This window comes from Pongo pygmaeus, chromosome 7 (assembly GCF_028885625.2).
Source record: "Pongo pygmaeus isolate AG05252 chromosome 7, NHGRI_mPonPyg2-v2.0_pri, whole genome shotgun sequence".
In the NCBI taxonomy this organism is placed as follows: Eukaryota; Metazoa; Chordata; class Mammalia; order Primates; family Hominidae; genus Pongo; species Pongo pygmaeus.
Window position 1 is genome coordinate 97612894 of NC_072380.2, and position 27100 is coordinate 97639993.

Below are 27100 nucleotides of genomic sequence, written 5' to 3' on the forward strand. Positions count from 1 at the left end.
TAATGTTCAAGATTTTCTTGCATTTCTTCTTAATATGTTATATGTCCTAGTAAGGATATACAGCAAAAGTACTATCTTCGAATGCTATTTAACTTTTTCTTTATGGTTACATTATCAATTCAACATACAATTGATTTTAATTGTTTCTGTTTGAATTCAATTTCAGGGTTTGCTTTTTTATTCTCTTTGATTTAATTTTATTTTTTAAAAATGCAGAACAATGTTAAAAGAAAAATCTTAGCCAAATTAAATTGAACAGAGTTTAATTGTACAAAGAACAATTTGCAAATTGGGCAGCATCTCCAATCAGAATAGGTTCAGAGAGACTCCTGCCCTTCTGTGTGGTTAGATTGATGGACAGAGAAAGGAAAGTGATGGACAGAAAATGGAAGTCGGGTACAGAAACAGCTGGTTTGGTTACAGCTCAAAGTTTACCTCAGTTGAATAGGGTTTGAACAGTTGGCTGCCTTTGATTGGCCAACACTCAGTGATTGGCACAAGAGTGGGCTGCAGTCTATTTACACATCTAGTTAGGTTAGAGTTCACTATATACAGAGAAAACTTTAAGCTGAACTAAAATATGTAAGGAGGCAGCTTTAGGCTAAAGTTAATTTAACGGCATTTATGATTAAAAGTCAAAAAGATACATTGAGAAGTTTCACTCATCCCTATCCCTCTGTTATTGGAAAGAGGTCCCAATCCAGACCCCAAGAGAGGGTTCTTGGATCTCATGCAAGAAAGAATTTGGGTCGATTCCAAAGAGTAAAGTAAAGGCAGGTTTATTAGAGAAGTAAAGAAACAAAAGGGGCCGGTGGCTCACACCTGTAATCCCAGCATTTTGGGAGGCCGAGGTGGGCAGATCACAAGGTCAAGAGTTCGAGACCAGCCTGGCCAACATGGTGAAACCCCATCTCTACTAAAAATACAAAAATTAGCCGGGCGTGGTGGTGTGCACCTATAGTCCCAGCTACTCAGGAGGCTGAGGCAGAAAAATCGCTTGAACCTAGGAGACGGAGGTTGCTGTGAGCTGAGATCATGCCACTGCTCTCCAGAGACTCCATCTCAAAAAAAAAAAAAAAAAAGAAACAAAAGAATGGCTATTCCATGGACAGAGTTGCCCTAAGGGCAACTGGTTGTCTACTTTTTATGGTTATTTCTTGATTACATACTAAACAAGGGGTGGATTATTCATGAGTTTTCTGGGAAAAGGGTGGGGATTTCCTAGAACTGAGGGCTCCTCCCACTTTTAGATCATATAGGGTAATTTCCAAATGTTGTCATGGTATTTGTAAACTGTCATAGGGCTGGTGGGAGTGTCTTTTAGCATGTGAATGCATTATAATTAGCATATAATAAGGTTTGAAGGGAGTTGCTGTGGTTCCATTGCCTCTGACACTTCCACCTCATTCACACTCATCCTCTACAAGGAACTATTTTTATTAATTTATGGCTTATTCTCTACTTTTTTGGTAAAAATCTGAAAATATGTGTGCAGGTTCTTATTTCTATTTTTTTCTTAAACATGCAGTCTATTATATATATTCTTTTGTTCCTCTGCTTCCCGCACCCCCGCAACCTCAATACATCCCAGGACTCACTTTACATCTGCTCTGCTCATGGAGATCTTCATTCTTTTTATAAATGGACAATAGTCCATTGAATGGCAGCTGGGTGCGGTGGCTCACATCTGTAATCCCAGCACTTTGGGAGGCCAAGGCGGGTGGATCACCTGAGGTCAGGAGTTGGAGACCAGCCTGACCAACATGGTGAAACCCCATCTCTACTAAAAATACAAAAATTAGCCAGGCGCAGTAATGCATGCTTGTAATCCCAGCTTCTCTGGAGGCTGAGGCAGGAGAATCGCTTGAACCCAGGAGGTGGAGGTTGCAGTAAGCCGAGATCGCACCATTGCACTCCAGCCTGGGCAACAAGAGTGAAATTCCATCTCAAAAAAAGAGAAGTCCATTGAATGATGGATGCTCTACAGATGATCTAACTAGTTTCCTATGAAAGGTAATTTGATTGTTGCCAATACTTAGGTTGCTGTTTTAGAAAATTATATAGACTGCGCTATGAATTTAAACAAGAAGGAACTTGAAACCACTACTGCAAAATTATAATTGAGACAGTGAAAGAGATCAGACCTAACCAATTCCATCTTATTTCTAACTTCCAAGCTGTCCTTATTCATTCCTAGGCATAGGCTGAACTAACTTTGAGGAGGAACATAGTTTATAGTTTAGAACAAAGACAATAACAGCCCTTTCCCAAAACAAACCTTCTTGCCAGGGGACTAGACCGCCTTTGTAGGACTAAAAAATTAGTCAAAAGATTAGAAATTATGGTTTAGGAGTTACACAGCTGAAGGCTGTATGATTCTGACCCTCCCCAAATTGCTCCTGGGAATAACATCACTATTGTAAAGCCTAAGACCAGTGCTTGAGATATGTTGCAGACCCTGCACTTGATGGATCAGCAGGCACCACCCAGCTCGATAAACTGGCTCATCTGATCCCATGGCCCCCACCCAGGAACTGACTTAGTGCAAGACAGCTTTGACTCCCTATGATTTCACCTCTAACCCAAACAATCAGGTCTCCTGACTTGCTGGCTCTCCCCCACCCACCAAATTGTCCTTAAAAACTTTGATCCCCAATGCTTGCAGAGACTGATTTGTGTAATAATAAAACTCCAGTCTTCTGCACAGCCGGCTCTACATGAATTACCCTTTATGTATTGCAATTCCCCTGTCTTGATAAATCAGCTGTGTCTTGACAGCGGGCAAGGTAAACCCATTGGGTGGTTACAAACTGTGTACTCAAGCAATAAAAGTAACAATTTGGGAAGTATTTGAAAACCACCGACCAAAATTTCTTTAACAATTTTGATCTATTCAGTCATTCATCCATTCATGTAACCACTATTATTGGGTATCGAGAACTAATATTTACTTAGAACGTTAAGAACATTATTCATCTTGACATACCAAATCATCCAAGTTACTGAAAATGGGTTTACTAGGTTCCTTACAAAGACGTTGCTTGGATTTATAAAATATGAGGTAGTTGACCCGAGACAAGGAGGTAGAAAGTGGTTCATGTACCTGATTTTTATTTTTCACTTTGAACCCAGAACACTCACGACTCCAGGCCAGAAATTCAAGGCTCTGTGGCTAGTTCTGACTCCAGTCCTTGGGTAACAAGCCCACCAAGCATCCAGGAAAGATGTCCTGAAAACCTTTCTTGCGGGGTCAGGAAGGCAGCACAATTTTGGGACCAAATCTCAACAACTGGTTTTGGTTTCCTCACTCACCAAGCCACAAGCCTGCAGAGTGAGAGGAAGAGGCAAGGAAAGGATGAATGGGTAATGGAGGCAGCCCAGGACGGGGAGCCGGTCCTCTCTAACAGCGACCCCGCCCGCTTTAGCTGTGCGACCTGGGGCAGGTTACCTAGAGTGTCTCTTAAGCCACGTGTTTCTCGCGGAAATGCTGAGAGGATCTAATGGGAAAACGTGGGTAAAAGTCTTAGCTAAGACCCTCGCCCACGATAAGCCCTTAATAAGTAGTTATTTTTCAATGGTGGTGATTACCATCGTCATTATTGTTTTGTATTTGTAATCACCACTGCCACGACCATCACCGACCTCTTCTGCGCCTCCACCGGGATCCCCACCTCCCAGCCTGGCAGTTCCAGGCTCTGGTGACTCATTTACTTCCTGGAAGCCCTCTAGGCGACACTTTCCTCTCCCAAGTGACTCCTTCTCAGAAGGCAGGAGATTCCCCCCGGAAACCTTTCTCTCTCCGTCTCTCTCTCTCTCTCAAATATCTCATTACCGAGTCCAAACTATGAACGACTCGCGCCCAGGACTCAGCCAGCAGCGCGGGCGCCTTCCCCGCACCCCTCTGCCGCCTGGAGGACGCAGGCGGGAGCGACCCGGGCCGGGTTCACGATCTCGCACTCCGGCCGCCGGCGCCCCGCGGTCCCGCCCCAGCAGGCTCCCTCCCGGGCCCCTCCCCGCTCCCTCCGCTCTCTCGCTGCTTAGTCACATCTTCCCCTGCCTTCCACCCCGAGGGACCATGTCGAGGCTCAGCTGGGGATACCGCGAGCACAACGGTGAGAGCCTTTTCCTGATCCAAGGCGGGCTTTGCGCGGGGGGCGAGAGGACTAGCGCGACGCCCCTGCGCTCGCCGACCACACACTGGGCTCGCACATTGAGAAACTTTTCGGTTCCTCTTTAAACTAAGCAGCACAACTCGGAGCCCAGTGCAGGCAGCGGAGAGCAGTCTTGTCAGGGTAGACGGGTTGTTGGTAGTGGATGTGAGCGATGGTGTGTGTTATCTCTATCAGGATTCCCCAAACTCCCAAGTGTTCATACGTGTGCGTTCACCTTCATCTGAAAAGCCAAGGACTTTGCCTAGTAACAGCCACTTATCAATTACAGGCTTGGAGATTAGAAGTCTGATGACACACTTTAATGAAATAAGGACAAGTTCGCTTCCAGTCTTTTAAGCTCACTATTTACTTAGGAGAAACAAATCATAGAAAATCTTTGAAAATATATTTAGGAAATCTTCGCTTGCATTGTGACACTGAAGATTAAGTTGGCTTCGTGGCAAACAAAATACTGCATGTTTCCTAATAGCTGTTACTGTAAATATTCCCACAGCAATTTGCAGTTGGCTGACTACTACTGGGGACTTTAGTAAGGGTTCAGGTTCTCGCTGGGAAATGAAGTTACATTGTGGGCTACTTCTCCACTCTTCCTCTCTTTCCACGCTCATCCTTGCAGGGTGAGCAAAGGATTACTGAAATTATAATTCATTGATAGAAATGTATTAATAGGATAAATAATAATGACATACACCTTTCTTCTTGTATATCACACATTATCAAAAGTAAAACATTTTTTCTTGTTCCTACGTTAAACTGAACTGATTGTTTAAATAAACATTATTTGAAATAATCGCAGTGACACCAAAAAGCCTTATAGTGAATAACTGTCAAAATTAAGGCTTGGTTTAGCCATTCCTCAATGTGCATATATTTCAAAACATCATGTTGTACACATAAATATATACAATTTTTGTCAATTTAAGAAGTAAATACATAATAAAGAAAAAAATCAAGGCTGTGAATAATAATACTTTCCTTCTATTAGCATGTACATGATTAAACAGTATAGAATGGTCAAATTTTATAGAAAGTTTAATTTCACAAACTAACAGAAAAATTCCATTTCTAATTGTAGCCTGTTTAATTTCTAATTGTAGCCTGTTTTTAAACATGCTAGTTTAGAAATGGCAGCAGGTGAAATTTATAACTTTAATAATAAAAGGTATATAGTCTTGATTAAGGCCATAATTATAATCTTACATTTTGCTAATTTCCAGTGAATGTTTAGGGGGAAAATATGACAAATCTTTTTTCATTTGCCTCTCTGCTGAAGTCGTTTTTATTAGTTATTTAATAGTCATTGAGTCCCAACTGCGCCTTTATGGTAGTTAGGAAGAAGAAGGGTATTTCAATCAATGGATATTGATTACTCTTTAGTAGGTTAGAAATTATTCGCCTGAATGAAGCTTATTTCAGGAATTTTAAAAATTCATCTTAGCAAAGCCATTGATAAGGAGTGATTTTGTATTTCTGTTAGGAATTGTTCTGTTAGGAATTAGCCATTCCCTTCTTTTAGATGCAATCTCTCTCTGAAGACCACATCCTTACTTAAAGGTATGGTCTTCAGAGAAAGATTGGGAAAATCCTGTTGAAAATGTATTATCTACTAACTAGGCAAGTTTTTTGTTTGTTTGTTTATTGTTTTTGAGATGAGTCTTGCCCTGTTGCCCAGGCTGGAGTGCAGTGGCACTATCTTGGCTCACTGCCATCTCCATCTCCTGGGTTCAAGCGATTCTCCAGCCTCAGCCCCACCAAGTAGCTGGGATTATAGGCACGAGCCACCATGCCTGGCTAATTTTTGACTTTTTAGTAGAGACAAGGTTTCGTCATGTTGGCCTGGCTGGTCTAGAACTCCAGACCTCAAGTGATCCACCTGCCTTGGCCTCCCAAAGTACTGGAATTACAGGCGTGAGCCACAAACATTGGTAAAACCAGTGACTGAGCAGATAAAAGGAAATTTAAGCTGGGAATAGCAACACTGATAAAATGAAACATCAAGACTTGAAGCCCTGAAAGGGTACTGCCTTCACAAATAACTTAGGATTCTTCCCCTAACCTTTGACTACTTTATTATGTTTAGTTTAGGGAATGTGACATCACTGAAAAGTGTAAATCACTGTAGGTATTTAAAAGTTCCTAAATCAGTTGAGCAACCACCACATATCTCTAATTAAGAATTATGCTGGCCGGGTGCGGTGGCTCATGCCTGTAATCCCAGCACTTTGGGAGGCCAAGGTGGGTGGATCACCTGAGATTGGGAGTTCAACACCAGCCTGACCAACATGGAGAAATCGCGTTTCTACTAAAAATACAAAATTAGCTGGGCGTGGTGGCGCGTGCCTGTAATCCCAGCTACTTGGGAGGCTGAGGCAGGAGAATTGCTTGAACCTGGGAGGCAGAGGTTGCAGTGAGCCGAGATCACGCCATTGTGCTCCAGCCTGGGCAACAAGAGCGAAACTCCGTCTCAAAAAAAAAAAAAAAAAAGAATTCTGGTGGCTTGCACCTGTAATCCTAGCTACTCAAAAGACTGAGATGGTAGAATTGCCTGAGGCCAGGAGTTCCAGACTAGCCTGCAGGGTTATGGCGGGGACAAGGAGGAGGAGGAGGAGGAGGAAATTTTTTTTGGAAAGATTGAAAAAGGGGACCTCTTTAAGAGGCAGGGTACTGAACTGACTATGGTAGTTAGTAGATAATACTGGGAATGTGATACAAAGTATTATTACTTTTATTTTATTTTGGTTTGACTTCTTTTAAAAATAGTTCTGTTTATAAATGACTGGAAATAGGAGAGCAAAGCAATTAGGAGAAGAAAGCAACTCTATTGATTGGAAGAATGTCACCTGCATGTTGTGACATATGCATTGCGTATTTGAAATTGAATATTCGTTAGGTTAACTCTTACTTGGTGGCAGTGAAATAGAAGGCTTTTTCTGAATTAAGGGGGAAAAAAGGTCTAGGTTGTATATAGAAAAAGTACTCAGAAAGATGGTAAAAGTATTGAATAAACAAGGCATTTTCTGTAATACATTCTAAGCAAGGACTTTTGATGCTCAAGTGGCTTTGAAGTCCAGTTTGTCAGATGACATCTTTTAAGCTGAGTGTGTAGTTATATATTTATGCTATGACTTTTTGTGCCTGAAGGATATATTAAAGAATGTATGTATGTGTGAGTTCTCTTTTGCAAAAATGAGGCGTAGAAAGCAGTATTAGATTTAGAGTTTGGGCCAGGCGTGGTGGCTCATGCCTGTAATCCCAACACTTCAGGAAGCTGAGACATGCAGATCACTTGCGCCCATGAGTTTGAGACCAGCCTATAGTGAGACTTTCAACAAAAAAAAGTTTTTTATAAAAGTAGCTGGGTGTGGTGGTGCACACCTGTACTCTTAGCTACTTGGGAGGCTGAGGTGGAAGGATTGTTTGAGTTTGGGAAGTTGAGGCTGCAGTGAGGTGAGATCACACCTCTGCATTCCAGCCTGGGCAACAGAGCAAGACCCTGTCTCAAAAAAAAAAAAAAGATTTAGAATTTTATGCTTTAAAGTTTGTTGATGATTGTGATATATTGCATTTCTTTAAATATCACTCTAAAGTTTATCATTTTAAAATGTTTTTGGTTGTGTTAGTAACATGTTTAATTAATTGTCATGCTATGATGTTTTAATTAGTACTTAATTTTTAGTGAAAGATTGGTTAGCAAAGTAGGTGGGTAAACCTTAGTCAGTAGCCCAGTGTAGGTGGTGATAGCTGTATAAATTTCAGGAATAGTAGAGAGAATAAGAACCTATAACCTATAAAGTGACTCACATCTGTAGAATGACGTGGAACTTACATGAAACTACAGTTTTGCTGCTGATTTTGAGAGGCAAGACTTCATAGAGTCTTCCAAAGAAGTGAAGAGGATTGAAAAGGGAACTGTCAGCTGATTGGCTCGTTTCAATTTCCCTAACATGTCTGATTTGTGAAATTGATAACGATTTTGACGTCTTGAATAGAGGACCAGGATGACACCTTTCTCTTGTGTTGAAATTCAAATGTAACATTGGCAAAATAACCATAGAAGAACCTTCTGAAATGAAGAAAGAGAGAAATAAATTACAATCTGACTCCACTGCAGATAATCAACAATATTACGTTTCCTGACATGGTGCAGCCATTTTATTTGGATTATCCTAGATGAAAAATTTGTATGTGTCCTTGGTATGCCTGTTGCACATCACAAGTTAATTGAGTGGAGGCCTGAGTGACACTAGAAGATAGCACTGAGTGATAGAAGGAAGAATAAAGAAGTAAGCACAGCATCTTTAAGAATGACACCCTTTCTTTGCTTTATTGCTTTCTCAGCTTTTTTGACTCTTCCAGTCTGCAAACTTGAACTCTGGAGCAACAGCTCATTCTTGGAGCTGAGACTGAATGTCATTGTTTTCAATGATGAATTGTATTATTGTTTTTAGTTTGGTAGAAGGTTACCTTTGGAGAGTACTTTATAAAATTTACAGACTCTTTTGTCTACAAGGGTTACTTTAATTCTGAACATGACTTAAGGCACACCAAGAGTTTCCCACATCTATAATAAAAACAACTAATCTTGTAAAAAAAAAATTAGATGCCAAGGTCCTGAGGACAAGAATCTCATTTTATTAATCTTTGCGTTTTCTTCAATTTCAAGCACAGTGCGTTATACTCAATGTATGTTTGTTGAAGAAAGAACTTATTTAATCCTTTTCTTTTGGTCCTATGTATTTAAGGTCCTATTCACTGGAAGGAATTTTTCCCTATTGCTGATGGTGATCAGCAATCTCCGATTGAGATTAAAACCAAAGAAGTGAAATATGACTCTTCCCTCCGACCACTTAGTATCAAGTATGACCCAAGCTCAGCTAAAATCATCAGCAACAGCGGCCATTCCTTCAATGTTGACTTTGATGACACAGAGAACAAATCAGGTTGGCTTTTCTTTTTTTGTGTGTGTGGTGGTGGGTGAAGGGTTTGAATGATTAGACTACACTCTTTTTTTTTTGAGACGGAGGCTCGCTCTGTCGCCAGGCTGAAGTGTAGTGGCGCGATCTCGGCTTATTGCAACCTCTGCCTCCTAAGTTCAAGCGATTCTCCTGCCTCAGCCTCCCGAGTAACTGGGATTACAGGCGCACGCCACTATACCTAGCTACTTTTTTTGTATTTTTAGTAGAGACAGGGTTTCACTATGTTGGCCAGGATGGTCTTGATCTCCTGACCTCGTGATCCGCCTGCCTCGGCCTCACAAAGTGCTGGGATTAGAGGCGTGAGCCACCGCGCCCAGAACACACTCTCTAATCTTTCATGTTTTGTTTTTGCTAGACCTGGAATTTGTCAAATTGAAGCATATTTTTTCTTCGTGTGAATTAAGATATCTTGTTATATATTTGAACCTTCAGATAATCTTACCTTAAAATAATAAAGAGTATTTGGAATAGGATATGTTGCATGATAATTTAAAATTGACTTTAGCTTGTTATTATAACTTCACTTAGCATTTACCATTATAAAAATATTGAAGTTTAATAGTTTTTATAGATATTTCATGATTTGTTTCTGCAAAGTTTTAGCCATAATTATTTTAGCATTATTTGCAAACCTATAATGCCATTTAGTGCATGCTTTAATAGAAAAAGGTTAGTTTAAAAAAAATCTTATTCTGTTATTTTAATTGCCAAAGTAATATCCACTCATAGTAAATAAAACAATATGGAAACATATGACAAATATTAATGTCTCTTTCTTCCCACAATCTCTCCTGAAGTAACTGATGTTATTTCTTCCATAATATTTCGGTGCTTAGTTATGTATACATACATGTGTATCATCCTTGTTTTGCATTTTCTTATTAAAAATACATTTGGAATAATGCTATATAACTCTGAAATTTTTTCCCGTTTAAAAATATTTTATAGACATCTTTCCAGATTAAAATATATCTTGTTTAAAAAGCTAAACTGCAGCTGGGTGTGGTGGCTCACATGTATAATCCCAGCACTTTGAGAGGCTGAGGTGGGAGGATTGCTTATGTCCAGGAGTTCAAGACCAGCTTGGGCAACATAGTGAGAACTTATCTCTACAAAAAATAAAAAATTAATCAGGCATGGTGGGGTGTGCCTGTAGTCCCAGCTACTCTGGAGGCTGAGGCAGGAGGATTGCTTGACTTCAGGAGGTCAAGCCTGCAATGAGCCATGATAGCACCACTGGACTCAGCCTGGGTGACAGAGCAAGATCCTGTCTCCAAAGATAAAAATAAAAATAAAAATAAAATAATTTTAAAAGTTGAATTGTATTAGCTATGCTTGTATCGTAATTTATGTACCATTCTGCTAACAATGGACGTTGAAGGGAGGGAAAGTAGAAATTTAATTTAAAAAAAAATAAATGTATGAAACTTTTTTACTGTATATTCCCTATTAGTACTTTTTTCTAGAACATGTAATCATTTCATTTAATGATTAGTTCTTGGGATAGTGTCTTTCACACAGTGAATAAATAATGGACTCATAGATTATTTGTTAATTTATTAAGTAAGTGATGAAAAAACATTTCCTTGAAATGAATGTTTAATCCTTCTTCAGACTATCTACTGCCCAAGCAGAGATTCTGCCCAAGGTATCAAGTTTAAATGTAAGATGAGATAAAATATTAGAGAGAATCATATTTGGAAACACTTTTTAGGGCCTCTGACAGATTGTTTTTATTTTTAATCTAAGATCAGGATGATGCTGTATTTGCTATATTAATGAAAAAATATAGTTAATTTTTAAAAATCCTTAATTGAAAGAAAGTTTTTACTTATTAATTGAGCCTAGATTTAGATTAGTAGTAATATCCTGTATTTATGTAAAGCCTTACTGTTAGTAAAAATTATAAGCCCAACCACATTTCTTCTTCATATTTGTCAAATTCATAAAAGTGGTAAGTTTTTTTTTCTTTTTTTTTGAGACGGAGTTTCACTCTTGTTGCCCAGGCTGGAGTGCAATGGCACAATCTTGGCTCATCGCAACCTGTGCCTTCCGGGTTCAAGCAATTCTCCTGCCTCCGCCCCGCAAGTAGCTGGGATTACAGGCATGTGCCACCATGCCCAGCTAATTTTGTATTTTTAGTAGAGACGGGGTTTCTCCATGTTAATCAGGCTGGTCTCGAACTCCTGACCTCAGGTGATTCACCCGCCTCAGCCTCCCAAAGTGCTGGGATTACAGGCGTGAGCCACTGCGCCCGGCCTTTTTTTTCTTATTTATTTATTTATTTATTTATTTAATTTTTTGAGACAAGGTCTCACTCTGTTGCCTAGGCTGGAGTGCAGTGCTGCAGTCATGGCTCACTGCAGCCTTGACCTCCTGGGCTCAAGCAATCCTCCTGCCTCAGCCTCCTGAGTAGCTGGGACCACAGGCAAGTGCTCCCGTGCCCAGCTAATTTTTGTATTTTTCATAGAGAAAAGGTTTTGCCATATTGCCCAGGCTGATCTTGAACTCCTGGGCTCAACGGATCCACCCGCCTCGGTCTCCCAAAGTGCTGGGAGCCACCACACAGGCCTAAGTAGTACATTTTCATCAAAGCATTGTAAAAAATGCATAAAGACAAATAAATAGATGGTATTTTCAACTTTTTGGAGGAAATGCCAAATAAGGAGGGACCTGGCCTTTTATATACATGTTCAACTATATTTCTTTCAACCCCTCGGTTTTGTGAATCTATGTTAATAAAAGTGGTTAAGCCAGGCATGCTGACACACACTGGTAGACCCCACTACTGAGGAAGGAGGATGATTAGTTAGGCCCAGGAGTTTGAGGGCAGCTGGGCAACATAGGGAGACCCCATCTCTTGTGGTTAATGTAATAGATATATTGTAAAAGTGTCCAAGTCTTCTAAATACAAAGTTTATACCACCCATAAGTGTAGTTTGTTACTGTTTACAATATGTCAAACATTTAAAAAGTGAAGCTGTCTCAGAAAATAAAAAGATAAATAAATAAAAAAATAAGGCCTGGTGTGGTGGCTCACATCTGTAATCCCAGTACTTTGGGAGGCCAAGGTGGGCAGATCACCTGAGGTCAAGAGCTCAAGACCAGCCTGGCCAACATGGTGAAACCCTGTCTCTACTAAAATACAAAAATTAGCCAGGAGTGGTGACACACACCTGTAATCCCAGGTACTCAGGAGGCTGAGGTAGGAGAATGGCTTGAACCCAGGAGGCGCAGATTGCAGTGAGCCAAGATCATGCCACTGCACTCCAGCCTGGGCAACGGAGCAAGATTCCATCTCAAAAAAAAAAAAAGTAAAGCTACTCATTCCTCATTGTAGAATGAGAAATGATGGCATTTTACTTCATCTAAAACTTTAAGTATATTTTTTATAAATGCAGACATTCATAGTGTAAAAATTTTCTACTCTAATTTGCTCTATGAGAACCCAGGTTTCTCTCTCTCTCTTCTGTTTTTCTCTTCCTTTCATTTTCCTTCTACTTCGGGTTAATCAGTGAAATCAATTTATGTTTCCAGATTTGACACTTAGTCATCAGTAGTGTGTGCTCTTTCTTTTAAATGAAGATCCTTTTCCTATCTAGTTCACAATAAAATTACCAGGATTAATTGAAAATATCCATAAAGTACTTTGTAGTCCTCTGAGACAGTAGCTATGTAAATATGGGTTTTCTCAAGATAAACCAAAAGAGATTGTTTCATGGTGACTTGGGAGATTAAATCAATTAAAAAGAAGAAATCACCATAGTTAAACAAGTTTTTGCTGGTTTTTTTTTTTTTTATTTTTTTTATTTTTGGTAAACTATAAAAAACACAAAGATACTTTCTGTAGCAAACCACATTAATTTGAATAAAACAGTTTCCATTTTGTAAAGAAGCCATTTTTGACCAGGATTAACCCTGAATCCCACCTCAGGCATGTCAATAAACCACAGGCATGAAATCTTCCTCATAGTCCTTGGAGGGCGTGTTTGGCTGGACACATCCATGCTCCATAGTTAAACCTTTAGAGAACTACCCAAAAATCCTTTCAAAAGGGAGCAAAAGGGAGGAGGTGGATGTGAAATTTTTCCCTTCCTTCCTCCTTCCCTCCTTCCTCCTCCTTCTGCCTCTCTCTCTCTCTCTCTCTGTTTCTTTTCTTCACTTGCTTTGTTCCCAGGCTGGAATGCAGCTGCCCAGCCATAACTCACTGAAGCCCAGAACTCCTGGGCTCCAGTGCTTCTCCCCACTCGGTCGCACACTACCATGCCTAGCTCATGAATTTTTTTTTTTTTTTTTTTTTTTTTTTTAAGACAAGGTCTCACTCTGTCACCCAGGCTAGAGTGCAGTGGTGCAATCTCAGCTCACTACAACCTCTGCCTCCTGGGTTCAAGTGATTCTCCCACCTCAGCCTCCTGAGTAGCTGGGATTACAGGCACATGTCACCATGCCCAACTAATTTTTTGTATTTTTAGTAGAGACCATGTTGGTCAAGCTGGTCTCGAACTCCTGGCATTTTTAGTAGAGACAGGGTTTCGCCATGTTGGTCAAGTTGGTCTCGAACTCCTGGCCTCAAGTAATCCACCTGCCTTGGCCTTCCAAAGTGCTGGGATTATAGGCATGAGTCACTGTGCCATGCCTGGCTCATGAAATTCTTCAGGAAGACTTCCAGTTGGCTGTAATATACAGGGGAAATAGTAGTTTGAAGAAGAAAGACAAGGCTGTTCTCACCTGAGCTCCTGGTCTTTCTGGACTCAAACAGTATCTCGCTGCTTTGGGAACCTCACCTGAGGCCCTACCACCCTTGCTATGGCTCCCAGGGCATCCTGGAGTTTTCCTAACACAGAACTCTCCACATTATGTTGTAACTGCTAGTTGGCTTCTCTGTCTTTCCATTTAGCTAAAGCTCTCTATGAGCAACAACTATGTCTTACTTATCTACCTAGCATGGTGCCTGGCACATGGTAGGTGCTCAATACATGTGTGTTTAAGTTACAAAAAAAAAAACACTGGTATGACGGAAAGACATGGAAAATACCATGACATAGTATTAGGGTGGCTTAGCATACATAGATTAACTCTCAATAAAATTACAAACCACCAGAAATCAATTAATATTTACCATTTAACACTTAAATAGTTAAGCATTATTCATTGCTGGAACCTTTATTTTTAAAAAATATGTGGTACTAATTTTTGTATTTTATAAATGAAATAGTTCTTGGATTATAGTAGGCGCTCAATAACAATGAGTAACTACTACTACTAACAATAATGGTGTGTGTTCTTTTTGTGGATAAAATATGTGTGCTGAAATTTTAAAAAGATATCAAAAAGAAAGTTGTATTCTGATTAAGAAAGTCCTGCTAGGAAGAGCAGTAACTTGATGAATTCAGTGATTGTTCTTTAATTTTTATCTCTAGAAAATGCCAATTTCTCAGTCATGCTTCCATTATCTAGTTCTAGGTAACTGCCTGAAGTCAAACAAATTATTCCCAAGATCTTATGCTATATATTCTTAAAACAAAAACAAAAACAAACAACAAACAGAAAAAGATTTAGTAGGTGGACATACCATAGGTGTATAATCCCCCCAGGAGCCAAGATAGCTAGGAAATGAATTGGTAACCTATGACAATGTGACAATTATATAAAGCTCTATTATGATTATTTGTTTCCTTCACTAGACTAAGTTTCTTAAGGATAAGGACAAACTTGTTTATCATTGAATATTTAGTATTGAATAATTGCTAGCCCATCGTAAGCTCTTAATAATTGTTGAATGAGAGAGTAGCTTGGTGTGTATATGCTCTGAGTAAAATAAGCCAGATTTAATGAAGGTTCTTCTGGCTCCCTAAATAATACAAGGTCCTACTGAGTGGGAACATCTATGTCCTTTGGTTTCTCTCTCTCTCTCTCCCTCTCTGTCTTTCTCTCGGTATAATCCTGGCAGATTTGTGCTCTTGGCTCTTGTTTCTCTAGATTCCAAGCAAATTGCAGATGTGCTGTTCATGTATCTTTACTTCAGAGAACAAGCTTACCATAAAGTGATTATTCTCAGGTCCACTAGTCCTAAGAACTTAGTTTTTAGTGATTCCCAGGTAACTTCAGTAGCATCCCTACAAACTAAAGTTTGTGTAAGAGTGCTTTAACAGGTGATGTCTCTTATTTTATCTTTGTAATATTAATTGATTCAAGTACTCTCTGGGCACTGGAGATACAGGGGACCAAAACAGTTTCTGCCTTAGAGGAATTTGTATCCTAATTGGCAGAGAGTAAATGCGTGAGCAAACAGATCCTGTTGCCAGCTTGCTTGTCATTCAAGACAGCTGACTACAGTGTAGTTTAGGAAAATGGCTAGGGTTAGCAAATTACCAAAATTTTTAAACAGTCAAATTTAAGGCTGGTATGGTGGCTCACACCTGTAATCCCAGCAATTTGCGAGGCTGAGGCAGGAGGATCACTTGAGACCAGGAGTTTGAGACCAGCCTGGGCAATATGATGAAACCCCATCACTGCAAAAAAAAATACAACTAGCTGGACGTAGCTGTGTGCGCCCGTAGTCCCAGCCGCTAGGGAGGCTGATGTGGGAGGATTAATTGAGGCTGCGAGTTTGAGCCCCACTGTACTCTAGCCTGGGCAACAGAGAGAGACCTTGTCTCAAAAAAAAAAAAAAACCAAACCCCAAAACACTGCAACCTCTGCTTTCTGGGTTCAAGTGAGCACTTTTGGCTAATTTTTGTATTTTTTTTTTCTTTTTGTAGAGACAGGGTTTCACCGTGTTGGCCAGGCTGGTCTCAAACTCATGACCTCAAGTGATCCACCTGCCTCAGCCTCCCAAAGTGCTGGGATTACAGGTGTGAACCACCACACCCAGCCAAAATATGTATATATAATATCTCTATATACAGATATTAAATATCAAATATATAAAATATATTTATATTAAATGTATATAAATATAAATATATATTTAAATAATAAGATGGGGTCTTGCTATGTTGCCCAGGCTGGTCTTGAACTCCTGGGCTCAAGCGATCCTCCCTCCTTGGCTTCCCAAATTACTGGGATTACAGGTGTGAGCCACCATGCCAGGACTGTTCATGGAAATTTAATAATGCTTATGGTATATTTAGCTTCCAGTGCTTCCTGATTCTCCCATACGCTTTAAACATGCCCAATAAAGATTAATTAGGATGAGACAATTTAGGACTATGTTTTCTATTAAGAAGCTTTTCTATATACTTAAGATATGATTTATTGTCATAGTTTTAGAGATCATATTTACTGAGGAAATTACTCAAATGTACTTTGTCAAAGTGACAAAGATATGACAGATTTTTGAAAAATTATTTTTGTCCTATATTTCACATTTCCCCAAGAATATAGAATTTAAGGACAAAAGGTATGCTTGCTTTGCCTGTTTTTACAGTAAAAAACTGTGTTGATTGTGATGACTGTGTGTCGGGTAGTAATAAGTGCTTTGTGTTCAATTTTTCTTCTGTTTTAATGACAGCATTAGGAGGAGATCCTATTACTATCTTGTTTTTACACTTGGAAGATAAAGCTTAGAAGTTAGGGTTTGTGGCCAGGTGTGGTAGCTCATGCCTGTAATCTTAGCACTTTGGGAGGATCGCTTGAGGCCAGGAGTTTGAGACCAGCCTGGATAACATAGTGAGACCCTGTCTCTACAAAAAAAAAAAAAAAAAAAAAAAATTAGCTGGTTGTAGTGGTGCACACCTGTAGTTCTAGCTACTTGGGAGGCTAAAGTGCGAGGATAACTTGAGCCCAGAAGTTAGAGGTTGCAATGAGCCGTGATTGCATCAGCTTGGGCAACAGGGCGAGACCTTGTCTCAAGAAAAAAGAAAAAGAAGTTAGAGTTTGTTCAAGATCACATAATTAGGAAAAGACAGCATGAGTGTAGGCCTTCTAATTGCTGAAGCCTGTGCCCTAACCACAATGCTGCACTGCTCTACCAAGCTCAAACTGGACCTCTCTGCATGTCACATCCTTATTCAGACAGGCTGACGTATCCTCAGGTAAACACAAGCATTCTTTACCTTTCAGAAGTCCTAATTTCTATGCCTTTCTAACCAGTATGTCTGTTATGATTTCCCAAGTGTTCCATAAAAATCTGTATTGTGGATGCTTTAAGCTTTTAAAAATGTTCTATTTTCAATCTACAGATATTTAAAAGTGGTATTCTTGTCAGCAAAGCAAATGACACATTTGTAAAAAATTCCTTGGAGGACATGAATGTATGGAGTAATTCAGGGAGATGTTGTGGTTTGAGCAGCTTATGTAAATATTTTTTTCTGGCTAACAATATAAAACATGTTGTTGTTTAGTTCTGCGTGGTGGTCCTCTCACTGGAAGCTACAGGTTACGGCAGTTTCACCTTCACTGGGGGTCTGCTGATGATCATGGCTCCGAGCACATAGTAGATGGAGTGAGCTATGCTGCAGAGGTAAGCCATCAGACATATCTGTGATTCACCGTTTTCCTGCATGGTGGGATTTAAGGGGTACAGAGACAACTTTACTGATTCCAAATAGATCCTGAGCCAATTAGGTATCTTAGTGTCTGAAATTGCTTTAATCATTCAATATGAGAGTTTATGAATATGAGAGCTTCAAATGTTGCCCTCCTAAGCCTTAAACCAACCCTGAGAGCTTAGGGTTATATGTTCCCATTTTAGAAATGAGTAAACTGGTTGCTGGAGAGATTAAGTAATTTATCCAGCTAGGAAGCATTGAGACAGGTTTAAATCTAGATCTGTCTGATAGCAAATTACAAATTGCTTCTATCTACTGAAAGGCCAATGAGAAGAGAGAGAAAGAAACATTTGTCTTATGTCCAAATGTGGTCATATTTCATCCAGATACAAATATCCACTAATATGTAAAGACCACATTAAATAGGTAATATTTAAATAGGTAAATGGCAAAGTTTCACTGAGGAAAAAAAAAGACAAACTCTTCTAAACTCTATACTTACAGGTATAAAATAAAAATCTCTTATTCAGCTTATTGGTAAATCATAACACAATAAAGCATTCATTGAGTTGTTTCTACTCCTTTTTCCTTATAATTGTATTCACTAATAATACTCTGTGGAGGATCTGGATTAAAAAAATGCTCTACTTCTTTTAATCCTCTGGTTAAAGAACAAAGCATAATAAGCTTCAAGTTTAATATGATTAAATATTACTAACACCTAATTTACCATGAGATGAAAGTGAATTATATGACTCAATCAATACTATTCACGTGAAAATAATTTGGTTTCTGAGTTGCCTAAGCAAGACAGAGCTAAGTTATCAGGCAAGTGCAATTTTTCTTCATGTTCTCATGGTTACTGAGCTGTAGAGTTTAGATGCCCCATAAAGCCCTGCTGTTCAGAGAAATCCAACAATCAGAACTTTTTTCCAGTTTCACTCTTCCATTGACATGTACCTCTGCCCTTTAAGGTTATCATCCAAAACATTTGCTTTGCCACTAAATCACTTGTGTTTGAAGCCAAGTAGCTTTAGGGTATGGAACCTTCTCTGTCCTCAGGGTAGAGAAATAAAATGTACATACAAAGGTTTTTTTTTTTTTGAATATATATTATTTTTAATTAGTTACAAATTTATCTTAGAAAAAAGCAGGAGTTCTAGTTGTAAGAGCCATTTTTGTGAGTTTGGGACAATCACTTTACTTGTCTTGATTTCAGTTTCTTCATCCAAATAATGAGGACATTACCAAATGATCTGCAAATCCAGTGCCCACTCCCCCACACCCACTCTAATACTATGGTCCCATACTCTTTTAAAATGAGTCAAGATAATAAAACTGTTAATTAAATGTACAATTATGTGACAAAGTTTTTTATGATGGTGGACAAACTATGTCAAGAAGGTTGAAAGTGGGACTGCTGAATTTGTATAAAGTTTTATGTTTTGAATATAACATGTTCTAAATGTCAAAAGTGCCCCCGGGACTAATTACTGGTTGCTTTGGATCACTGGTCTCTCATTTTCCTTAGCAACTCAGGAAAATTGGTCAAAATGCTGTGTGTGGTTACACCTTGTACTTTAATAAACTTGAAAGTACTACATCCTCAGAGAGGCTTAGGTTTTCTGCCAGCTGGCAAGTAGTTTCCTGAAAAGGGTCCTCCTGACATATGTCAGAGGCTCAGAGTCCTTACCTGCAGATCAAGGGCCATTTTTGTAGATAAAGACTTTTTTTGCTGTTGTTATGCAATAAATCATTGTCTTTTATTTTTTTATTTATTTTAAAGCAAACCAGTGAAGGAAAGGACCAAAACCTTTGGTTCACTTATGTATTTATGAATGGAAAAAATTTGTAATGCAAATTTCACTTATTAAAAAACTTAGGTACAACTTACAACATTCCAGATAATTATTTTCCCTTCTTTTGTTTCACATGGAGACCTTGGAGACTCAATTCATGTTAAGACACCTAAGTATGAGTCCTCCAGGTAAATATTACACAAATCGGAAGTATCTTGGAATTTTTAAGTATATTTCAAGACATATATTTTTATGCATGCTTTAAACAAACAGTATTTTTTTTTTTTTTTGAGACAGAGTTTTGCTCTTGTTGCACAGGCTACAGTGCGATGGTGCGATCTCAGCTCACTGCAACCTCCGCCTCCTGGGTTCAAGTGCTTCTCCTGCCTCAGCCTCCCGAGTAGCTGGGATTACAGGCATGCGCCACCATGCCTGGCTAATTTTGTATTTTTAGTAGAGACAGGGTTTCTCCATGTTGGTCAGGCTGGTCTCGAACTCCCAACCTCAGGTGATCTGTCTGCCTCGGACTCCCAAAGTGCTAGGATTACAGGCGTGAGCCACCGTGCCCAGACAGTGTGCGTGTGTATATATATATATATATATATATATATATATATATATATATATATATTTTTTTTTTTTTTTTTTAAATGAGAGAATCTAACAAAGAAACTATGACCAGCACCAGCATTGAAAGATAAAGCTTTGTGGATAAAGCTTGGAATAGATTTTCTTTTTTCTTTCTTTTTCTTTGAGATAGGCTGTCGATCTGTTGCCCAGGCTAGAGTGCCACGGTACAAACATGGCTCACTGTAGCTTTGACCTCCTGGGTTCAAGGGATCCTCCCACCTTAGCCTCCAGAGCAACTGGGACCACAGGTGGGCACCACCACATCTGGGTAATTATTTTTTATTTTTTGTAGAGACAGAGTCTGGCCATCTTGCCTAGGCTGGTCTGAAACTCCTTGAATGCATATTAAAGAACAGTATACAATTCCAAGGGTGGGTGCAGTGGCTCATGCCTGTAATCCCAGCCCAGGAGTTTCAGACCAGCCTAGGCAAGATGGCCAGACTCTGTCAATGAAATAAGAAATAGCCTTGAATGCATATTAAAGAACAGTGTACAATTCCAAGGTTGGGTGCAGTGGCTCGTGCCTGTAATCCCAGCACTTCAGGAGGCCAAGGAGGGATGATTGCTTCTTATTTCATTGGCTTATATATTCATTCATTCTTTCACTCAGTAAGAATTCATTGAGAATCAACCATGCTCCTAATCTTTACACAGCTTACTGATGCTTACCCTGAAAGGAGTGCAGCCTCACACATATTTGAGGTCAGAAAATGCTGCCCTGTGGGATAGGCATCCGTTTTAAGTTAAACCTGGTTTAACTTAAAACCTGGTTTGGATGAAGGGGAGGGAACCAGGTCAAGTGGGGAGACAGCAGTGGTTTTGCATAAAATCATGTGTGAGGATGTGGGTTGGGAAGGAGGCTCACACATTTGAAAAACAGTATGGCCTTTAACAGTGTAGTTAGAGCATGGAGAATGAAGGGGAGAGTTGTCAGAGGCAAAGTTGGAGAGGCTGGGAAGGGCCTGATCTTACTGAGGTAAGTCCTGGTAAGGTTTATGAAGGTGATTCTAAGTGCAATGGGAAGCCACTGAAAGGCTTTGCATTGGGAAGTGGTGATATTTGCATTTCAAAAATAATTCAACCAGTGTTTGAGAACAGATTGGATGGAAGCAGGAGTGGCTAAGGGGAGCTTTGGAGGAAACTTTTGGGGAAAGTTCCAGGCAATAAATGAGAGTGCAGGTGGAGGCTGGCTGGCTGGCAGTGGCAGCTTTAGTGGCATTTGTCGTTTGGTGGGTTTGAGAGTGAGGGAGGGCAGGATCCATGTTTCTGGGTTGAGATAGGAAATGCAGATAGAGAAAGTCTGGGTCAAACCTCAGGGTTGGTGGGGTGGGAGAGGTAGACAATAAACAAATAAATAAATGGTGCATGGTAAGTTCTTTGATGGGAACAATACCATGTGATCTGGTAGAGGGGCTGAGGGCTTAGGAAAAGCTTCTTTGAGGTGATACATGAATTGAGACTGAATGATAAGAAGAAAGCACTATGAGAAAAATCTAGAGAGAGCTTTCCAGGAAGTGGAGCAGCAAGCACAAGTGCTCTAAGGCAGGGAGTGAGGCTGGCATGTTCAAGAGGAGAAAGTCATTGGCCTATTAGGATTGGAATTAATGAGAAAGGAAAAGTTATGTGCTCTGTCCCAGAGAGGCAGGCAGGGACCATGCCACATCGGGTGCTGTTGGGGATTGTAAGCAGTCTGAAGTTTATCTGTAATGCAGTGGGAAGAAGACAATGGAAGGTTTTGATCGGGGAATGACATGTTCTGCTTTATATTTTACAAAATATAACTAGCTGCTGGGTGGAGAGGAGGCTGTTATCAGGCAAATGTTGATGTAGGGAGAAAAACTAGGTTATGGAAGTCATTCAAGTGAGCAGTGACAGTAATTTGGACTCTGGGGGTGGTGGAGACGAAGAGAGCTGGACAAATCTATGATGTTTGAGAGATAAAGTCAATAGGGTTTGCTGATGAGAAGGATGTCATGATTGAAGGAAGAAAAAAGAGGAGTTTAGAAACACTCTTAAGGTTTCGGTGTAAGCATATCAGAGGCTGGTGGTGCCATTTACTGAAATGTGCAAGTCTGGGAAGGAGAAGGTTGCAGAGAGGAATTCACTCTCTGTTTTAGACAGGTTAAGTTTGAGATGTCTGTTAGGCATTCTAGGCTCATGTTCAAGTAGGCTATTGGATAAAAACTTCCAGTTTAAGAAAAGGTCAAGGCTGGAGATGGGGGCATTTGGGAGTCCTTGCATTTGGTTTCACGTTCAAAAGAACCCCTTTGTGCTCAGCATCGTGATTCCAAGGAGTTGATTAGTTTTTCCAGCCACTTTTGTACGAAGTTCATGATCATCATCAAGTTATGTTCCCTTGTGAGTAAAAAGAAGAAGTGAAAGAAAGAAAAAAGACATTTAAAGTTGCAACATATACAACTTTAATTTTAGGCCTAATATGATGGTTTATAATATTACAGAGAAATTAAAGTGATCTGAATCAAGAAAAGTTTTATCCCAAACGTTAGGCATCTACAAAACTAGGCTAATCGTCCATTCTGTGTTTGGAACTTTATCTAATGAAAGTTTAGGCAGACTATATAGCAAGCATTTTAAATATGCAGCTAATAAACTGATTTCAACATTCATCATGGATTTTTGACATAGTATTTGGCAGTATATTCTGCATACCACTAATATGCAATTTGAAACTGCTAAATTTTAATATTATTATTTAGAAATTAGTTGCCAGTAGGGAAGAATCTAATTTTCATTTTTGTAGTGGTTACAATTTCTTGTCATTCAGCTCAAATCACTGCTCTTGTTATTGTTAGTCAGGAAATGTGAGTTTGCTATTTTTTTTAATGTTTTAATTACAATATAAATGCTAATAGAAGTGGTATCAGTTCCTCTGTGAAGGTATTGTTGCCAGTTAAGTAAGGTGTGTAGGAGAGAAAGAAAAATATTTTCTTGGCCTAGTTTCCCATCATAGTTTAAATAGTTGTACTTTTAACTAGCAGAAGGGTGGTTATATATAGGATATATATATGTCCATTCATCTCTCTTTAGTTACACATTCATTTTTTGATCAGTTCTGGTTGTGATCCTAACGAAGTCATTCTATATCTTTCTCTCTTTGGTCTCATCTCTTACTGAGAGAACTGGTGCATTGGCACGGAGCCACTTAAAACAATTTTAACATCCTTATCAGCCCTTCCCTGACAGTGAATGTCATCTGTCTCATGTGAGCCAAATGAATTCTGTTTCATCACTCGGTGTTTTCAGGTTTCTTTCCTCCCCCAACTATCTCACACCAACTTGGAACATGGCACTACAGGAATTTATATTACTAGCCTGATATTGCACAGTCTTCCTTGATCGTTTGTGGATGGGGCACTGTTTTATAGTTGACTGTTTATGATAATTGTTATCTATCCAGAAATTATCTCCTATAAATTGCCTGTAAGACATAGAGTTATATTTAAAGGATGGGATAAACATGTATTTGAATATGCTAAATCCTCTCTGTAACAGTCAGCTAGAAAGATGATTTGGGCATGAAGGCTCACATAAGAATTTCCTCCCTGATAAACAAAAGGGATTCATTAGAAGGAGATCTTGTCTGAAGCATTCCCTCATATCAGGTCCTTGGACACCATGGCTTGATCACCATTTATGACCGTAGCTAAATCTTTTGGGCATGTCGCATTGCCCTTTGGCTTCTGTCTCAGTTTGTCCTTTGGGGAAAACTCCCCAAAAGTGTTTTCTCCTTTATCATTATTCTGAAATCTTTCACACTTGTGGGTGTGTTCGAGATACTGTATTGCTTGCAATGGTAAAACATTTAGGATACCTTTTGGTGTTGCATAAGGCCACTTGCATATGAGTAGAGTTGTGAGGGGTGGGTGAAGTCTGTTTTCCAGAGTTCCAGGCCCCCCACCTCTTTCCCTTCCCCCTTGTTTTATCCCCCTCCTTAGTAGCACCAGCTACCCTCCCGTTTTCTACCTCTTTTTCCCCCATTGAAACTTGCTCTCAGCAAAGTATCTAAACATATTCATAGAACGTGGTAAATGTATCAAAATGATAAGCATTTTTATGTGTGAGATGACAAATATGTTAATTAGTTTGATTTAATCATTCCACATTTACACATATATTAAAACATTACATTGTGCCCCATAAATATATACAGTTATGATTTGCCAATTTAAAATGCTCTTAATAAAAAGTTTGAATGCTACTTAACATGATAAGGAGACTTTGTGTTTTCAAGCCATAAATAGTCTTAAAATGACAGGTAGTAAACATTTAACTGGGCAGTTTTAGAAACAGCCTCACTGTCGTTGGTAGCGGGATTGTCCTGGAAAACCTACTGTGTAGGAGGTTGACTTCTCCACCCACCTGTGAGCTCAGGCCTCTTCCATGGACTTTACTGCCAGCTGGGATCTGATCTGAGGCTGCTCCATTGCAGTCTCATCTGTGGAAGACATGGAGGAGTCTCCAGTTACTTGGGAGCAATGGCTGGAGTTTGTTAGGGCTGGAGGGGCTGTGAAGGATGTTCAAGGCTTTTTAAAAAATTTATTTATATTCTGAGACGAAGTCTCGCTCTGTCGCTCAGGCTGGAGTGCAGTGGCACAATCTCAGCTCACTGCAACCTCCACCTCCTGGGTTCAAGTGATTCTCCTGCCTCAGCCTCCTAAGTAGCTGGGACTACAGTCATGTACTACCATGTCCGGCTAGGATGCTCAAGGCATTCTATAGAGTCTTTAATATAGTGCACCACAGGCTAGTTAAGTGACTGTGATCCTTCACTGCATGAACTTTCACTTTTGGACAAAAATAAATAAGAGGATTCTGTCCAAGATTCTTGTGATAAATACATTATACATAAGTGTACAGCACCAGAAAATTTGTAAATGTTTTATTTGCATTTATGTTTTTCAGGATGTCTAACAAAACATTCCTACTATGTTGTATATCTCCCTTTCAGCTCCATGTTGTTCATTGGAATTCAGACAAATACCCCAGCTTTGTTGAGGCAGCTCATGAACCAGATGGACTGGCTGTCTTGGGAGTGTTTTTACAGGTAAGAATCTACTGTTTTCATTTTAAATGATCAGCCTTGTTGAAGAAAGAGCTTCAGTCACGATGTAGACATTCAACCATCTTGTTTAATAGTAAATTCATTTTAGGTGTAGCATTTTCCTTTTGAAATGAATATTTAAAAATTATATATTCATTTAGGAGCATTGTCTTATAAGTCTTCTTATTGTCCATTGATCATTTTTATGTGAATAACAATACCAGCATCAACATCAAGAATAGCAGCAGAAATAACAACTGAGATACTGGAAGAAAACATTTATTCTGGGCTCTTCCTAATTGTATACTATTGAGGACAGAATAAAGTTCAAGCTCCTGATTCTTGAAACACTCATCTCACCACAATGACATATTGTCCCAATGTGCTCACTGGTTTTTAAAAAAATTTTATTGTATTTCCTTTAATCTAATATTCACATGTGGTTAGACAATTATTGTCATCATACCTGGGAACAGGTTGGGCTTCTCACCTCCCTCTGCCTCCACATTCTTGTAGGCGTGCCCCTTTGTCACACCCCATACTCTCCATGTCTTGTAACTCATGAACAGAGAATGCTTCATGGATGGCAACAATTCCTTGCCTTTGGACACCAAGTAGGGGTGGTTGCGGCAGGATCCGCGTGCTTTAAAACCTTCAGGTAGATTCAGAATACCTGTAATAATGAAAAGAGGGTCATTTGTGTATCTATAATTTATGATGAGTTTGCTTATGATGATATATTCCCTTGATTTGGGACCTCAAATCATTTTAGGCTGCAAGTGTGACATGTTTGCATCTAGTATTTTGATGCCACCATTGTCCATTTGAATTGAGCGGCTGACTGTTACATCTAGCTTAGTAGTACAGGTTATTTGTTAGACTGTCTTATGCAAAGTTTCTCTCAAGTTAACCTACATCTTAAACACTGATAAAACTTAACAAATATTAAGCTGTTACTATTAGTTTTGGGACTAAGCTGAAAGTTCAGTACAGGAACCCTGTAATATTATCTTGTTGTTCAGATCCTTCTGGCATGATACGGCCGGCAGGTAAAAGAGAAGCTTTGTTATAGAACAATCACTGTATGTTCTGTGCTGGCTAAGGTTTTTTTTAAAAAAATAATTTTAAAATAGTGGCTGAAATTGAGTGATTCAGACTTGATTTGCTACAGTAACCATTTCCTTTGAAATTTCATGTTTTTAGATTGGTGAACCTAATTCCCAACTGCAAAAGATTACTGACATTTTGGATTCCATTAAAGAAAAGGTAAAATGAATTACTATTTGTTAATAATTAACATATTTCTTGTTCTCTCCCACAGTCTCTTATCTCCCTTTAAAGACTTAGACATACGCTGCCTGCTTTGAAGTTTGCAACATACTTGATGAAAAAAAGCAGAAGTAACCTATTACCATTTATCTTTTGAATGTAAAGGTCTTAAATTACCTAAAATAAACATGAATAAATATACTTATACATAATTAGTCTCTGGTATTATATTAGAGTAAGCCTTTAATTGTAACACATTTAAGGGACCACTTATATTAAAACAAACGTTATGCTTCTTAAATAAATCTATATGTTACTTTATCTAAAATTTTTAAGATGAGGATAGATGCTTTTTTAAAGATACTAAAGGAAGATACTAGATAATTCTAGATGCAGATATTCTATATTGTTTATGGAATTATAATGGATGTGCATGGATGTATGTTTTTTGAAGTCTATGTAAAGCCATCCCATTGTAATTTGTGGGAATTCTGTATGTTCCCCCAGGGTAAACAAACTCGATTCACAAATTTTGACCCATTGTCTCTGCTTCCACCATCCTGGGACTACTGGACATATCCTGGTTCTCTTACAGTTCCACCTCTTCTTGAGAGTGTCACATGGATTGTTTTAAAGCAACCTATAAACATCAGCTCTCAACAGGTACATCATCTCTTCCAGGTTGATACTGATTCCCTCA

General features: G+C 39.2%; 1 protein-coding gene across 1 annotated transcript in view; it reads left to right on the forward strand.

The window, feature by feature from the left end:
* The first annotated feature begins 3758 nt into the window (after nt 1–3758).
* Nucleotides 3759–27100, forward strand: part of CA13 (carbonic anhydrase 13) — a 44486-nt gene continuing 21144 nt past the window's right edge. Inside the window, exons 1-6 of the mRNA XM_063668945.1 lie at nt 3759–4112; nt 8915–9112; nt 17494–17612; nt 25039–25134; nt 26335–26397; nt 26908–27063. Of these exons, the coding sequence (XP_063525015.1) occupies nt 3845–4112; nt 8915–9112; nt 17494–17612; nt 25039–25134; nt 26335–26397; nt 26908–27063 (900 nt within the window). The 5' untranslated portion in view covers nt 3759–3844. The remainder of the gene's footprint in view (nt 4113–8914; nt 9113–17493; nt 17613–25038; nt 25135–26334; nt 26398–26907; nt 27064–27100) is intronic.